We start from the raw sequence: 18,836 nt of genomic DNA, 5'->3' as shown, positions 1-18,836 counted from the left end.
TTCTCTGAAATTAAATCAAAAAGGCTCGTAAATCATATGAGAAGTGCTCTTTCATATGCAAAAAAGTTGAGGAATAAGGGTAAGTAGTGTTATGTGTCAGTAATAATCTAGTTCTGCTTGTGTGTGTTGTGATCAGGCTGGGTCTCACCGCCTTGAGATCAGCTCCCCGGGGAAGGAAGGACTCCGTATGAGCGATCTCTCCACGGATGAGGAAGATAATGTCCACGGACAGATGAAAAGCTACGAGAAAAAGATTGAAAACCTTATGAATGAAGTGGGCACCTTGAAAAACGAGGTAGGTGCCAAGACCTACCTGTGAATTATTGTCCATAAACAGTATGTTCATATGTACCTTGGTTGAACAGGTTGGACCAGAATGCCCCACGTAATTATAATAATAATAATATTACAAATAACACTTTATTTTTTGAGGAAGATCAGTTAATTACAAACCAATCCTCCTTGAATCTCACATGCACACACTCATTCACACAAAAAGTTATTTAAGTGTGTATACAGTATACTGTATATAAAATGTAGATATAACTGATAGAAGATGACTACAGACTATATACAGTGTAGTGTATCATAGACAATTCTACACTTAATCAACAGAGGTATGTTTTTAAATAACATAAAGCTTATGATTCCTTTTATTACACTGATTATTAAGTGATCAGCCTTTATTACAATTGTTTCCATTTTGGTTGATTCTGAGAGTTATATTCATCTTGTAAAGGTGTTTTGAGGTTTGTTTTGAAGATAGAATGATACTCTATTGAAAAAGTTTAAATACCAGAAGTAATGTTTATTTTTCTCTGAAAATGGTATTTTTGGGGTTGCAAAATTTTAGGCTGTTTACCATAAGTGGAAAATTCTTGAATACGGCATTAAACTCCAATCATATAAATATATAATTAACTTCTAGCTCTTGTCTTGACTCTGGTTCACCATGACCTTATAGGCACAACTGAAGAAGTCTCGCGAGGAGCTGGAGAGGAAGGAGAAGCTTTTGGAGACATCGCGCCGTGTGCTGGAGGAACAGGAGACGGAGCTTCGAGACTACCAGGAGGAGTTGGATGTGACAGAGCGCGAGAACCGGATCCTCAGGAGGAGCATGGACAAGCTCCAGGAGGAGGTCGACCTCAATAGGTAAGTGAAGAGCTAGGACACACCAGGTGTAGCGTCTAACCAAGCATCAGAGAGCTACATGCTGGACAGTCCTCGATGCCTCCATTGTTCTTGGAGCCTTAGGGCCATGTGAATGTAAATTGTTGTTTTATCGGTAGAATAATTTTTTTATTTTTATAATTTTTTTTAATAATTTTCTCCCAAGGAGGGTGTAAGAATAATAGAGAATAAGAGAAAATTCTTGATGGTCACTTGCTTTATACCAGTACTTTTCAGTACCAGTACCAGAAGTCGCAAGACCAGGGATCAAACCAGGCTCATGTCATTTAAAGACTTTAAAAATGGTATTTGTTGCTGCCTTGCCTTACCACTTTAAACCCCAAGCACTCACTCACTCACTCACACAGCTTGTAGGGAATCCATTGTTCTTGGGAGTCACCAATTACTTGCCAAGGGCTTGGTGGTTTTATATGATTTCGTCCAACCATACAACTCATATAAACAAGAAAGATTCACTCTGTTTGCATTATTATGCTTATTAGTTGTATTTCGTAGATATTCAAATTTCAGCCCCCAGTTCCTTGTAGAGCATTTTAAATTTTTACATAGCCCGTTTTCCAGACAACAATAATGGAATACCGTGTGCACAGATTCAGGATTACTGGCCCCGATAGCACATTTGATAGAGGGTCTGCTTCAGGAGCGGTAGATCCAGGGTCAATCCTGGCTCTCGTCACACCAAAGACCTTAAAAGGGGAAGTAGCTTCCTAGCTTGGCGTTAAGCATGAAGGGGATAGTGCAATGACCGGTTGACCCGTAGCAGTATAACGGCTCATGCAGGTCGGCTTACTTGCCTTCGCTAAAGCGTCTCAGTGAAGCAGTACTAGATGAAATCTGTCCTGCAACAAGGAGGCACATTACATGCACTCTAAGAATTCCTTCATCGTCATATGACTGAAAAATTGTTAAGTACGATGTTAAACCGCAAGCACTCACTCACTCACTCAAACAGCTACTTGTAGAGAATCCTGCATATTCCCTTAGCCCCATTGTTCTTGGGGTTCACCAATTACTTGCCAAGGGCTTGGTGATGTTTTATGGTTTCCTTCACCCATACAACTCATATAAACAAGAAAGATTCACTCTGTTTGCATTATTATGCTTATTAGTTGTATTTCGTAGATATTCAAATTTCAGCCCCCAGTTCCTTGTAGAGCATTTTAAATTTTTGCATAGCCCGTTTTCCAGACAACAATAAAGGAATACCTTGTACACACCTTCAGGATTTGATCATCGGCTGGGGCTCATTAGTCATCATAGTTCGTTGTGATGTACAGCTACGTGGTACATGTACACGGTCTCCAGGGTCTGAGGTAGCTGGTAACCACACTGACATCACAAACATGAAAGTTGTTTTGCTTTCCTGTCCATTGATTTACAGCTCCATCAGTGGATCTCAAGCTGAACAAACATTTGATTATTAAATAATGATTTCTGAAATACTGAAATAATTGTAGTTTCTGCCGACTGCATTTGTCATGACCAATTTTTAATGGAATGGGGACCTAATTTATTTTTAGGTTGAGGATATATTTTAGTGATTGGAGGCATATTTTGGCAGGTTAGGGACATACATGTGTGTATAATGGCCCTGCTAGCACTGGTATTTATTTATTTTGTTCATTTGAGTGGGGTTTTTCGCTGTACTCACAAATATTTCACTTATACAAGGACAAGCAACAGTATGGTGAAAGGAAAACGAGCTTGGGGGAACCTACAACCAGCAGACCTTCAGACCAACAGACCTTCCCACGTACGGCTGGACATGTATGTGATACATGTATCACTGGTTGAAGACAGTTAGGAGATTGGGAACATATTATGTTGGAGAGGGTTAGGACATATATGTGATACATGTATCATTGGTTGAAGACATTTAGCAGATTGGGAACATATCATATTGGAAAAGTTTAGGACATATATGTGATACATGTATCACTGGTTGAAGACATTTAGCAGATTGGAAACATATCATATTGGAGAGGGTTAGGACATATATGTGATACATGCATCACTGATTGAAGACATTTAGCAGATGGATGACATACAGTAGATTGGGAACATATCATATTGGAGAGGGTTAGGACATATATGTGATACATGCATCACTGATTGAAGACATTTAGCAGATGGATAACATACAGCAGATTGGGAACATATCATATTGGAGAGGTTTAGGATATATATGTGATACATTTATCACTGGTTGAAGACATTTAGCAGATTGGGAACATATCATATTGGAAAAGTTTAGGACATATATGTGATACATGTATCACTGGTTGAAGACATTTAGCAGATTGGGAACATATTGTGTTGGAGAGGGTTAGGACGTATATGTGATACATGTATCACAGGTTGAAGACATTTAGCAGATTTGGTACATATTGTGTTGGAGAGGTTTAGGACATATATGTGATACATGTATCACAGGTTGAAGACATTTAGCAGATTTGGTACATATTGTGTTGGAGAGGTTTAGGACGTATATGTGATACATGTATCACAGGTTGAAGACATTTAGCAGATTTGGTACATATTGTGTTGGAGAGGTTTAGGACATATATGTGATACATGTATCACAGGTTGAAGACATTTAGCAGATTTGGTACATATTGTGTTGGAGAGGTTTAGGACATATATGTGATATATGTATCACTGGTTGAAGACATTTAGCAGATTGGGAACATATCATGTTGGGGAGGTTTAGGACATATATGTGATACATGTATCACTGGTTGAAGACATTTAGCAGATTTGGTACATATTGTGTTGGAGAGGTTTAGGACATATATGTGATACATGTATCAGTGGTTGAAGGCATGTAGCAGATTGATGACATACAGCAGATTGGGAACATATCATGTTGGAGAGGTTTAGGACATATATGTGATACATGTATCACTGTTTGAAGACATTTAGCAGATGGATGACATACAGTAGATTGGGAACATATCATATTGGAGAGGGTTAGTACATGTGATACATGTATCACTGGTTGAAGACATTTAACAGATTGATAACATACAGCAGATTGGGAACATATCATGTTGGAGAGGTTTAGGACATATATGTGATACATGTATCACTGTTTGAAGACATTGAGCAGATTTGGTACATATTATGTTGGAGAGGTTTAGGACATATATGTGATACATGTATATGTGGTTGTCTGTTGTAAGCTTTAGGATTGGAATTGCAACTTACAACTTTTAGTGAAAATGGGGCCTGGTCCACAAATAAATTCTACTTAGATCAAGCTTACGACCAGTGAAGATAAGCTGACCTGTCATTCATGTGCTGAAAACAATACATTGTAATGTACCGTCTGCGACTTTTATATGATGTTTATGAACATTGATTACTTTCAGATCTGAGCGTGACATCTTGAGTGATGAGAGAGAGCGGCTTATGAAGAAACTGATTGAGGTGGAAATGGACGGACAGGCTGCTGCCAGGCAGGTGGCAGAACTCAGGGAATTCCTCAGGAAGAAAGAGGTTGGCTTGATTTCTAATCGATAGATAACCCAGTTTTGCGGACATCCTTGTCCTGGTTTCATTAAATACAGAATATCTCATATTTCTTCCTGGGAAACTGGCAACCTTGTCTGGCACAAATATACATGCAGACATGTATAAGGTACAGTAATGGAACTTTGCTGGCTACCTGGTGAAGGCCTGTGGTTTCGTTCACCATAAACTTTAATGCAGTCATATACGTGAAAAGTTTAATCAGTCAGTCCTTCCAAGCTGAAACAAGCCCTCCACTGATCCCAAGGCCTGGTTAGCCTGCCAGCACAGCACAATGACTCGGGTGCTTCTCACCAATGTAGTCGCTGTGAGTTCAAGTCCAGCTCATTCTGGCTTCCACTCCGCTTCGTACATGGGAAGATCTGCCACCAAGCTGTGGATGGTTGTTGCTTTCCCCAGGGCTTTGCCTGGTTTTCTCCCACTGTAATGTGGTATTGTTGAGAACATCATAAAACTGTAGTCAATTTAAAATAAATAAATCCACTGAGCCCAGTTTTTTTGGTCTCTCATTTCTTCTCCCGATGTGGTAGTGGGATGACAGACGCTTTATTGATTTATTTAGTTATTTATTTGATTGGTGTTTTACACCAACTGAGCCACGGAGGCCCCAACAGAGGCTTTGAGTGATGGATAAATGTTGCAAACATATGCCTAACACCACTTTAAAACGTACTTAAAATTTGGCCATTTTAAATTTTTAATAGTTTTAAATTTTGGCAGATTCTAAAAGGCCTATTGATCTTAAACAGTTGTTTTGAGGTTTGTTTGAAAAGTAGTATGATATCTTCGTGGAAAAAGGTAAAGTTTATCAGCAGAACTGATATTTTATACTTTATTGGCCTGTAAAAAGCCCTTTGGTGGGGTGGGGTGGAGTTTAGGTTATTTACCATAATACAGGTTTGGGCAAGTTATTTATCTCATAATAGGATTAGCGGGACAAGTTAAATCTCAGATATTCCAAACCATGCTCTTTAAATTGTTAATTATTTTTGTACAAGAGGTAATTACATTAAAATTAGGCTTGGTATTCCACTGTTCCACTGTTACTGAGTCATAATAGTGAAAACTAACAAGTGTTATAAAAAAAAAAAAACCTGCATGTGGCTGAGCCAAGCTAACAAAAACAAAACAGCCAGTCAAAGCCTTCCAGACAAAATTCTAAAAGGACTTTTTGTGAAACATTCAAAGAGCTATTATATGTACAAAGGTACATAAGAACTTTGATGATTGAAGTAGGATGACCCATGACATCCAGGAAGGTACATGTATAAAGCGTATTTGTTATCAGGGCTCCAGGATGAGATCTGTGACCAGGGGCCAATTCCACAAAACCATTTCTGGGCCAAAATTTAAAATGTCTTTAACAGTGCTTATTTTTTGGTACTGGAAGTTGAAATTTTGACATATTTATCATACCTTAACATTTTTGAGGTGGTCAAACTTTTAATTACAAGGCCTTAAAAATATGCTTTAGAATCGTATTTCAAATTTTGACTTAAGTCATTAATGGCTTTGTGGAATTGCATTCAGTTTCGTAAAGTTCACTTAGCTAAGTTAGCCCTGAACTACCATGACAACATATGTCATAGACATATGAAATGCAGTTAAAAGTGTCGGTTAACTAGCTATTTAACACCTTCATGAAACTGACCCCAGGATACTGTCCCTTCCATGAATTATGAATGTTGTAAAGCTGGTTTGATTTGGAGTGCTGGGCGCATCAAGATTTTGTGCCTGACATGGAGCGCTCAATGCTAGTGTGGGGCGCGCCTGCCCACTCGCCCAAGACAACTTCTTTTGTGAATTACATGAAAGTTTGAAAGTTTTGTGTGATATCTTGCGTAGTTTGTAGCCTAAGACGTTTAAATTGTGCTAAAATTGTATTACATGTAGCATAACCCTTGTTGTATGTTCCATATTGTAACTCTTTTGATCCCAAAGAGGGGCTGACCTAGCTGAATAGATTTGGTTCCTTTTGATTTGCAAAGCTATCATTCTCACTATTTTTATACATGCAAATATTGTGAAAATTGTGAAAATTTGGCATTTTGGATCCCAAACTTCTAACCCCCAATACCTTTTGATAGGTTCAAAAATACTCTGGACAGGCTTTGCTAAAATAAGGCCTCAAATCAAATTTAACTTGTGGCATTGGGCCGTTGAAATGAGTTGGGTGTGTAATAGCTGTTTCCAAACTGTCACTCAAGGAAACACACTTCTGCACCGGTCATAATCTGTGTTGTTGCAATGGGATACCGACAGAAATCCGAAGTGGGATGTATTGCGTCATTTCAGTGATGCTGGACATTCCACTGCAGCATCACCAGTGCAACGTCACAGATAAAACCTCAGAACAAAACTTGTACTGTGTCGTGCAACAAAAGACTTTCACACTAGCACCACCTGTAAGTGAAATATTCTTGAGTATGGTGTAAAACACCAATCAAATAAATAAATAAATTGTCCATAACTTAACAAAGATATTGGTTTTCCCAAAGCACTCCAGTTTTTACATGTTGGCAAAAGTCATAACTATGGCATAAAACAACGATCAAATAAGTTTTTTCTCGTGTTGTACCTCAGGACACTGCCACGGCTACCATATTGACCAGCACTCGTCTGAACAAGGAGAGAGAATTGTTGCTAGAGAAGCTGACAGATTTCGAGACAACAAATCGCACACTGCGGCGACTCTTGCGAGACCAGCATCGGCAGGAGTCTGCAGCCGTGCGCCTCAGTGAACAGAGAGATGTACTGATGAGGAAACTCACAGATTCTGATCAAACTATTGAGGTGAGGGGAAGACAAATAATGTACACAGCATAACTTTCCTCACAAATTCAGATTCTGCCTGAATGACCTTTTAACCCCAACACCAAACATAACAGTAGTATTTAAGAAATGGAGGTAGCTCCACTTAAAAATGACATTTTGTGTTGTAGAGAGAGAGTATTCTAAACCCTGTGGCACTGTGCAGTACTGTAATTCTTCAACCTCTTTGCACAATTGCAAAGTGTTTCTTCAAGCATATTCTGAAGGTCTTATTCTGTCTATGCTGATAAAATTATATTTTTTTGCAAAACCCTCTAAAAACTCTTCAACCAATGTAGGTTTGTCTCCAAAATCAAGTGAAAAATGTGCCTAAATTGCACTGACAGATGCTATTTCATGCGGAAAGGCTGAGGAATTAGGGTAACTGCATGACTCCTGCACATTATTGTGTGACTCAAAACTACATGGTACTGGAGAGTGGAAGTAGCAGTTGTACTACAAGGCTCATAGATGCACATTTTTGTTTGACTCAAAACTACATGGTACGGGAGAGTGGAAGTACCAGTTGTACCACAAGGCTCATAGATGCACATTATTGTGTGACTCAGAACTACATGGTACTGGACAGTGGAAGTACCAGTTGTACTACAAGGCTCATAGATGCACATTATTGTGTGACTCAAAACTACATGGTACTGGAGAGTGGAAGTAGCAGTTGTACTGCAAGGCTCATAGATGCACATTATTGTGTGACTCAAAACTACATGGCACTGGAGAGTGAAAGTAGCAGTTGTACTACAAGGCTCATAGATGCACATTATTGTGTGACTCAGAACTACATGGTACTGGAGAGTGGAAGTACCAGGAGTACTACAAGGCTCATAGATGCACATTATTGTGTGACTCAGAACTACTTGGTACTGGAGAGTGGAAGTAGCAGTTGTACTACAAGGCTCATAGATGCACATTATTGTGTGACTCAAAACTACATGGTACTGGAGAGTGGAAGTACCAGGAGTACTACAAGGCTCATAGATGCACATTATTGTGTGACTCAGAACTACTTGGTACTGGAGAGTGAAAGTAGCAGTTGTACTACAAGGCTCATAGATGCACATTATTGTGTGACTCAAAACTACATGGTACTGGAGAGTGGAAGTAGCAGTTGTACTACAAGGCTCATAGATGCACATTATTGTGTGACTCAAAACTACATGGTACTGGAGAGTGGAAGTACCAGGAGTACTACAAGGCTCATAGATGCACATTATTGTGTGACTCAGAACTACTTGGTACTGGAGAGTGGAAGTAGCAGTTGTACTACAAGGCTCATAGATGTACATTATTGTGTGACTCAAAACTACATGGTACTGGAGAGTGGAAGTAGCAGTAGCACTATAAGGCTCATAGATGCACATTATTGTGTGACTCAGAACTACATGGTACTGGAGAATGGAAGTACCAGTTGTACTACAAGGCTCATAGATGCTCTGTACTGTGTAAACTTAGACTACATAGCAAAATAAGTGCTCAAAGAACTGGTGTACAAGTACATTTGGTCCATGTAAATTCCTGATTAACCCACAAGATGAGACACACAGTGCCCAGCATCTTCCACACAGTACTGCTCAGTTTCTTCATTCAGATCCATTCAATGCCATGAGGTCATGTATGTTGGTGTGGAAGTTCTTGCACTCAAACAAGATAATGTTGTCAACAAAATAGCAATGAAAAAAAGTGGATTTTGCTTTGTGAATATTTTAAGAGGGAAAAAATAACATGTAGTCTCTATCATTTAGAAACTGAGAAAATTAAAAGTTACATGAAACGCTTTGGTTTTATTTCTTAATGTGCAGATTGTCGCGTGTAATAAATAACATAGCGGTACAAACAAATTTTTCAGCTTTCATTTTGGGAGGTAAAAATGGCTTCAGAGTAAAGTTTTCTTAATGCCCTTCTGGTCAGTCAGGGAATACATGTACATGTAGCTTGCAGCTCTGGCGCCGACGATGATCCCTGTTTAAAAAGAACTCTGTTGGGGATAGACTGAACAGGTCTGGGCGAATGGGGGCAGGGGTGTGGTGAACAGGGCAGGTGTAGGGGTGCGGAGGGGCAGCTAAGCTGGCCATAGGGAGAAATGCAGCATTAGTGTACAGATTAGAGTACAAAACTCTAATCGTTTACGGAAAATGTGCATAATATAAAGGGGTAATTAACAGTTACAAAAATACCCCTGAAAATAAACATTTTTAGCAACAATTCCAAGGCATAATTTTCTTCATTTGGTCTAGAAACATAATCTTTGTTTTATAGTTCCTTTTCATGTGTCCTTCAGCAGTTTTTATTACAGTAGCTTTGAATGCCTTTTTAATTTTTTGTAAACTGAATAGTGAAATGGTAGGATTTTATTGTCATATGGTACTTGTACATGTATATGCATCTGGGTAGTAGATGAGAACATCACTGACATTGTCTGAGCATTAATATGATAACAACAGCACTTAGGGGTGAGGGATCAAATTAGCCCAAAGTGCCACCCTGCTACATGTAAACAGTGTTTCACCCCATTCTATACTCATTCACCAAAGCTTCGGTGTATGTCATTATAAAGTGAACCTGGAGATTCCATGTTTTTTGTTTTTTTTTTGATCTTAATTTCTCCGCTTAGGAAGATACGGGTCGATCCCACAAAACCATTTCTGACAAGCAATATCGCAAAATAGTTGAAGAAATGCTGAAGAGCTGAAGAAAACAATGTTTTTCCCACCTCATCAGTCTTATCTTTTTACAGATATCTATGCGTTAACATTTCAATTTCCCTTACTAAAAACTAGGCATTGTGATGAGGTTTATTAAAACTTAAAATTTTGTACTGAAATCTGCAATAGCTTTGTGGAATTGGCATTAGAACGACTGTGTGCATGGACAACCACTGCCTTGTTTCATGGATGATTTATGAGAGGCGTTTCAATACCAGTCCCAGTACCATATTTATCAAGGTGTTAGTTCCTTGTACCATAATAAACTGTTGTGTTTTTTGAACATTACTCCTCTGTCTTATTCAGGAATCTACTGTACAAGCAAGTCAGTCTCTTTTAGATTATCTGGGACTCATTCCACGAAGCCATTTGTGACCTGTTAAATAAAGTCAGACTTTTAGAACCTTTTGCACAATACCTAGTTTTTGGTAATGGAAAGTGACATATTTAACATGTATGAGGTGGCCAGAGTTTTAATATCTTGGACCCAAAGATAGTCTCTAAGATTGTCTTGCAAATTTTGACTGTTGTGTTTCAAATGGCTCTGTGATCTGAGGCCATTTCCAAAAATTCATTTCTTACCTAAGTTAAAATTTCAAATACAATTCTAGAGCTTGTTTTGGGGCACTAGAAGTTGATATTTTAAACTAGGATTGTGAAAAGTTTTTGAAATTTTGATTTTTTAAAGTAGAAATGGCTGCATAGAATCGACTCCTATTATCTGTCCCTCTTTTGATGTGATATTCCCAATCCCTGTATTAAATGGAACCAAGACAAAGACTCTCTCTCTCCTCCCCCCCCCCCATCCCACCCCACACCCCAACACCTTCATCCCTGCCCCCAAAGTCCTCAGGACCTTCAGTCTTGTCTTACCAACTGTCAGCTTGTGTCTACCATGGACAGCTCCCAGCCATTGTCTATTTAAACCACACAGGTAATTAACGACAAGTACAGGTAATCACACCTGAGCAGTACATGTAACCCATGCATAATAGATTACCTCACACAGCCACAGGGCATGATCTGACAAGCTTAATATCTGCTGGAGGAATACTCTCTCTGATGCCAGCAATGTACATGTGGTCTCTTGAACTGACAGATCTATCTCCTAACAGCCAGTACCTGGCCCCATTACATGCACTTGATCATTAAAGCCCTGTGGTTTGGTCATCTATAGTCAGATCAGCTGTGCATTAATTTTAATGGTACACGGAAGGAGAGCCAGACTACTTCCTGGGACTGCAGAGCTGATATAAGGTTAGAACTGGTTGTATCGTGAACCATCTCAACCACACGTACATGCGTACAAGTACATGTACCTTGAACTTAGCCTTTAATAACTGTAGGAAAGTTGGTATGGGAAGAATTGATTTACTCTTTGTGTTAATTGATTGTAGGTTATATAGTTCTCATCATTAGCCCTGTACTGGTATCCAGGGGACTAAACATGTAGATTTTAAACCCATCTGTCAGCCTGTCAAAAGTTTTTTGAACTTTTTAAAAGCTTTTTTAATGTTTTGGTCATTTTTCAGGTGATTTCCTTCATGTTGGACAAAGTTATGAGAGTTATATATGTCCACCTGTGCTCTAAAGCGGGCTCCAAGACTTTTGTCTATGACATCAAACTTAGTCATGTCTGAGTACATGACTTCACTAATACGAACTACATATCCAGAAGGAGTGCCAGGGAAATTATCCCTTTCAACAAAATTACAGCCATCTTTGTGTTAGTTATATTATTCTTAAGGCTGGAATCATTGGGGAACGTGGATTATGTGGCAAATCAAAACTTTGAGTCTGAGAATGCTTAATGAGCTAAATGTGACAGCTGTTATACTCCTGGTACGATTGCTTTTCTGATTCTTTTCTTAGGTATCAACATATTAGCCACCTGTAGTGTGTGTAAGATTTTACTATTTTACAATAGTAAAAGTGTATAGCTTGTGAATGAAACCTTTATCACACATGTTTGTAAAATAGACTCGCCCTTAGGCATTAGTCAGTTGGGGTGAAATGTCATGACCTCAGACGAGGAGGAGAGGAGGGCTCGATGAGCTGAGAAAAAATGATGTTGATTTGTCAGTTGTCTTGAAGTAAAACCGTAAAACCGTAATTGTTGTGTCATACCTCTGCCTACCGCTAGTTCCCCAATAGCACAACACAGCAGGTCATTTTTAGGGATGAAAGATGCCAGGTAGAGCCAAAGTGAAAATCACCTGAAAATTCACCAAAAACCTAACACATGTGAAGCCCAACTGTCATGTAGTCAGCTGTTCAATTGATGCCTCCTTAGGTCTGCTCATGGTGTTTGGGTGCATATCTTTAGGCTGTTAAAGCAGGTGTCAGATAACTAGTACACAGATTGACTCAACCTGTTCCTCATACATTGTTAATATCCCCACAGAGCTCAGCTGCTCTTTCACACACACAACCTACTGAGTTAGGACTTGTGCTGAGTTAAACCAGCGTAAGGTTTCATGAAATGCAATTTGTTGAAGGCAGAGAAAACACTATCGTGAAGTATACGTCATACTAAAGACCATTAAACACTGTCCACAAAAATAGATGGATTTATTTTTTCAGAATTTTTTCAAATCGGTAAAATGTATTTAAAACTTTATGGTAAAACTTGTATGGTTGCCTTTTCTGGTCATATTGAGACCAGTGACGTCACATCACGTTTTTGCCACTTTACACAAAAACTGCAAGATTTCATATTTTTAAATACACATACATATAGATCTGTGAAGGCATTTGCCCAATGGGCCGTGAAATAAACTATTTCAAGCAAAAAGTATGGATGTAAAATTACTTCTGGGTCACCAGAGAGAAAATTCTGAAAAAAATAAATCAAACTATTTTCCTGGGCAATGTTTATTGGTCTTTCATCTGATATATACTTCATTTGAGTGTTTTATTCACCTTTAAGTAAGCCCTTGACTAGTAAAACCGACCCCAGCTCCTGTCTACTTTTTTTGAGCCATGATAACTCCAGGTGTTATAAAGGAAAAGACATGTTGTTATGTAGTCAGTGTTGTGGTTATCGTGGTGCTCTATTAAAATTGATAAATGGTCTGTCAGCAACCTGCGGATGGTCATGGGTTTCCCTCCTTCCACCGTAATGCTGGCTGTCATCATATAAGTAAAGTATTTTTGAGCACAGCATAAAACACCGATCAGATAAATAAAGTGATAAATTTAGGCAAAGAACCGGCACAAATTCACACCAACATCCTGCAAACATTTCATGTTGCCTTACATGTAGGCCCATTGTCAGTTAGAGGATAGGATATCAAAGATTTAAGCCACCTACAGTTATATTAGAACCAAAACGAAAAAGGAATTTCTTGAACAGTCCAGCTAGAATCCTGTTATTATGTCATGCTGATCGTGGTACGACCAACTGTTCATATTGGAGAAATTATTTTGAATTTTTATATTTGTTGCCTCATGGCATGTTACCTTGTAATGTGATAATAGTCATATTATACTTGTCTGTTTTCAGCGCCTTCGCTCAGAACTTATCAGTAAAGACAGACTGTGCAACGATCTAAGGGCACAGGTTGCCGCCCAGAAGGTAAGGCAGACAAATATGTTGATAAGTCGTAAATATGCATTTAAAAAGAATGGAATTTTTTCCGTGTTGTTGAAGGGTATAAAATAAGAAAACTTGACTTTCATCTAATTTGTAGGACTATCACAGAACTTTTTCCTGTTGAAGACATATTTACATGATCGGAAAGCTTTGAAAAACAGGAAAACCCTGAAAACATCAAGATCGGACAAAATATAAAGGCCGACTTTCTGTTCTATTTGTAGTCCACTTTTGGGTTTTTTGTGTCGGCTCACTCATAAAACACAAAGTGAGGTGCAATGACCCAGTATCCTCTGATCAATGCAGTCACTGTGAGTTCAAATCCAGCTCATGCTGGCTTCCTCTCCAGCCGTACAAGCTCTCTCAGCAACCTACAGATGGTCATGGATTTTCTCTTTTCTCTGCTTGGTTTCCTTCCACCATAATGCTGGCCGCCATCGTATGAGTGAAATATTCTTGAGTTTGGTGAAAACACTAATCAGATATATAAATAAATAAATAAATAAAAGAAGGCAAAAGGTAATTGGTGTCACCTTCTGGCCTATGTAACAGTTGCACATGTTTATTGTCAGGAGGAGAATATGGCTTTGTCCAGCTTACAGAGCTCTCTGGAGACCACAAGGGCACACCTACAGAAGCAGCTGAGGACAAAAGAGGGCGACTGTAACCGTATGGCCGTCCAGATTAGGGTAGGTTGTATTAAGTGTTGTGGGGGCCTTTGGGACCTGCTGGTGTAAGCATGCAGGCTTCCAAATAAATAAATTTTGTGAGATTTCATATCCCCCCCCCCATCTCCCACCCCACCCCGCCAATATATGACTAAGTTGTCTTAGATATCAATAATTCGTTTATTTCTAGGTCTGTTTGCTTGAAGAAAAAGCAGCACACACTCACTTTGTGTATTCAGTTGGGGTTAAATGCAGTTTATGGATGGCGTAAACCATATTAGTATGTATCCATGTACCAGACAACCTCCTGACCTAATTGCCTGCGGCCAGAGCAAAGCTTAAACCACCAAAACTTTAATAAGTGCATGTATTTCTTTCTTCACAATTATAATGGCTTTTCAGGATTCATTCATATTGACAGGCTTACATTTAAGTTACGCAGTGTGATTGGGATTGTTTTTTGGAATCTTGAAGCGAACTGGCCACAGGCCCCCATTAATTTTCCATAAACGACATTGTTAATGTTTAGAGCTGTAGCTCAGCCCCAAGCGTTTGCACACCAAACGGCTGGCAGCAAAAAAAGACTTTACACTCTAAAATACACAGAACTACATTCGTCCCTCCCGAAAAACGGAAGTTGTAATGGGGCTCTGTGTCCTATCACACCAGCCAACTTTTTTCAAAATCAATAATTTTTGCACCACATAATTCCTACCACCTCTCAACCTCACACACAAAGTTAGGGCTTGATACATGCAAAAACTTTGGAGTAGGAGGAATTTAACTTGGGGTACCCTTATCTTGGAAATGTGTCTGTTTGTCCGCTCTCAAGCACGAAGTTCAAAGCTCTGTAGTGCACATACCGTTCAAAATATCTCAACCATATCAAATGTTTTGGAAAGCTAGCTTGTATATCTGCAAGAAAAATGAAAAAATTCCAATGATCACGTATTTTACATTTTCCAATAACAAACCTTCAGAAAATTATGGATTTTCAAGTAGATTTTCATGTTTACAGTAGTACTTAGAAAATAGTTAACGACCAAAAGTGTCAAAATATATATCAAAAGATAGGTAATTTATTTGACAATTCACTTACAAAATATAAGACATGCCTTTTTGGCAACTTTGTGCAAAATTTGACCTACAGTGATACAGGGGGATACCAAAGCAGATTTTCAAAATTCCAGAAAAGTCCAATTTGATCAACATCAAATTGATATAGAAATGCTCATAGGCACAGTTTCCATGGATAGGGCTTAAGAAAAGACTAGTATCCCTTTTACATACTGATTCACATGATAAAACCCTTTGAAAGAACCGTTTTAACCTGTACCAACACAGAAATCCTCAAATAATCAGTGAGAAATTACATCCGTAATCAGGTTCCACATTGGGTGTTCCTGGGTGGGCATGAGGAATGGACATTTAAACTGCCAGTACATACATATATGAGAAATCTTGGAAGTTTCCCCGAGGGGGATGGATGAAGGAGAGGGGGGCTGGAGGGCTATGACATGGCGTAGTACTGGACCAATGGGGATTCTAGGTCAGCCAAGGGAGTGGAGGACTGCATCCGATTGGTCAGGCCTTTGAGGAGGCCTAACGGCCAGCAGACCCCACTCACCCAGGTAGATCCTATTTCAATACATGCATAAATCAGGCAAAGTTCACTGAAGCCATGTTTGAGAGACAAGGTTGAAAGAGGGAAACCAAGAAGAAAGCTCAAAACGTATTGAACTAGGATGTGAAAGCCAGGTGTAGCTGTCTATTTTCTCAACTTGTGTGTGAGGACACTAGAAACAAAAAAAAAATCCCAGCTGCCCAGGGAGGTGGATGCCACCATGGGCCAGATACAACAACAAAAACTGCTTGGGGCAGAGACTCATTTTCACAAGGGCAATATTCCAACAGATCACACTTACATGTATGCTAGATGTTGGAAATTGATTACTTTTGTTCCATCGCCGAACATAATGTATGAGTGCACATGTAACTTGTCAGAGAAATGAATACACACATGCAATGACAACTACAGTGGTTTATTTTTAAGTTTTAAGAGGAAAATTAACCTTGTCAGCTTTAAGCCTATACCCAAGGCAGTAGCCAGTGTTGCAGCAGAGATGCCTGTTTTTCATGTTTTGTGACTGCAGGTTGATTTGATGCACATTTACCTAGTGTATGGTGGCACACATGGGCGAAACCTGACTTGGTTTGTGTATTAAATGCACACTGGCCCTCTCTACTACTCTAGCCAAGTAAATTAATCTGCTGATGTGTTTTTATCCACCTATGTGAAGCTTGGCCCTTATTTGTGATGCACGGCCTTATTGACCATCCTTAATCACACACCCTATCTACCAGCCACGTACTCCAGTTTCACTCACAGCACTCAAATTTTGCATTATTTATCCTATTTCAGCCCCAAAAGAGACATTTAAAAAACCAGGAACAATGAAACGTTGTCTGTGTTTGTTCCAGCCTGCTCATACACCTATACTACCACAGAGTGTTTTAGCTGATTTTTAGACAAAACAGATATGTGGGGAAATATAGAATTAAAAAGCTTTAAAATTGCTCAATCAAGTTCCATGTCAATGCAAACCACATTGCAGATGTACTCACCAAATATTATCAGGCTGCTGCGAAATTTGAGCACACAGTGACATATCACATATTTTGGCACAAGTGGACAGGATCTGGCCACAGGCCCCCATTAATTTTCCATAAGCTACAATGTTAACGTTTAGCGCTGTAGCTCAGCGCCAAACATTCTGTGGCCAGTAAGCTTTGGTACATGCCTGACCCAGCCTGTGAGAAAGAAGCCATTAAAATATTGACATAGGCTGACTGTCAAAATCTAGACGTTTCTATGCTGGCAGCTCGGAGGGGATGCCTAGCAACACCAACGGGACGTCACTCGCAGCCTCATCACCACCTATCTCCTTGTGTCCTCTCGCCTAGAATTTCAAACTTTCATCAGTAAAACTCATACCTGCCCAAAGCTTTTAGACAATTTCCAGCATTTTGATACCAAGGATGCAGCTGTACACCAAAAGTGGCAGGCTGGCAGCTAAAAAAGACTTTACACCCTAAAATACACAAAATTACATTCGTCCCTCTCGAAAAACGGAAGTTGTAATGGGGGCCTGTGTCCAACTACATTTTGGTTACTGCATATATGTCAGGGTTGTGTTTCCTTTGTTGATATGGTGTTTTAGTTGTTGCTGTTGTTGTTGTAGAGCCTGGAGAGTGATCTGGCCCAGTCTCGAATCGAGTGTGAGCATCTGACAGAACTGCTAGCCACAGCCCGGGATAAGGGTGACCGCGACAAGGAGGCCCTCAAAAAAGCTACCAGGTGAGGTCAGGGAAACAGAGGGGTCAGAGGTCTTTTAAGGGAGATCAAGGGTCACAGGCTGGCTTAGATGTCATTGAGGGGCTCAGAGATCAGAGGTCACTGACAGAATGTCAAGTGTCTTTGATGGGAATTCAAGGTTCACATCAGGGATGTCAAGAGTCGTTGAGTGGAGGTCACAGGTCACTTATGGGAGCTCAGTGGTCACTTATGGGAGCTCAGTGGTCACTTATTGGAGGTCATGGGTGGACAGAAAACTATCATTATTCATATTATTAAGTGAGGCCTCAGGGTGATGAAATATGTTGTACTTTCTAATTAAAGGTTAAGTGTGAAAAACCAGTAATTTTGTGATAGTTTGATTAACTCTTTCCACGGATGTGTGGTGTCTGCTGACATTCTGACCTATACATGTAGAGTGTGTGTACTTCTAGATTTTGTATCAGCCAAAACGAGTCCCTGTGTAAATGTGTTGTCCTAAGTACTTGTGGAGTTTCTGTATGTATATTGTGTTTGGTGTACCTTCATATAGGAGTGCACATGTAACTGTGTTATTTGGCAAGAAATTATATGTGCTTACGTGGCTCCCTTAACCCAGTGGTACAGTTTGTACGATTAACAACTCTAGTATTGTATCAGAAGTATTGTAGAGCTCATAGATTAAATCACTGATAAAACATTACTAGTTCAAGCACATAGTACCAGTCCCATATTTAGTTGCATATCCTTGGGGGCGGGGGAGAGCTCCGTGGCCGAGGGGGTTATCATGACATCATGGCGCAGTGACCCGAAACCGCCCACCAATACGGTCACTGTAAGTAACTTCCTCTCTGGCAGTACATGGGAAGGTCTCCCAGCAACCTGCGAATGGTTGGGGTTTCCCCATGGGCTCTGCCCGGTTTTCTCCCACCATTATGCTGGCCACTGTCGTATAAGTCATCTTGAGTACATCATAAAACAGTATT

General features: G+C 39.6%; 1 protein-coding gene across 2 annotated transcripts in view; it reads left to right on the top strand.

Annotated features, from left to right (window-relative positions):
• Positions 1–18,836, top strand: part of LOC135480107 (outer dense fiber protein 2-like) — a 46,348-nt gene that overhangs the window by 2,811 nt on the left and 24,701 nt on the right. For both annotated transcript variants that reach the window (XM_064759865.1, XM_064759864.1), the window contains exons 4-10: positions 137–295; positions 965–1,152; positions 4,563–4,689; positions 7,306–7,515; positions 13,759–13,830; positions 14,421–14,537; positions 17,759–17,874. In XM_064759865.1, coding sequence (XP_064615935.1) covers positions 137–295; positions 965–1,152; positions 4,563–4,689; positions 7,306–7,515; positions 13,759–13,830; positions 14,421–14,537; positions 17,759–17,874 — 989 coding nt within the window. The remainder of the gene's footprint in view (positions 1–136; positions 296–964; positions 1,153–4,562; positions 4,690–7,305; positions 7,516–13,758; positions 13,831–14,420; positions 14,538–17,758; positions 17,875–18,836) is intronic.

This window comes from Liolophura sinensis, chromosome 13 (genome assembly GCF_032854445.1).
Source record: "Liolophura sinensis isolate JHLJ2023 chromosome 13, CUHK_Ljap_v2, whole genome shotgun sequence".
Taxonomy (NCBI): Eukaryota; Metazoa; Mollusca; class Polyplacophora; order Chitonida; family Chitonidae; genus Liolophura; species Liolophura sinensis.
This window is presented reverse-complemented; position numbering and strand designations above follow the sequence as displayed.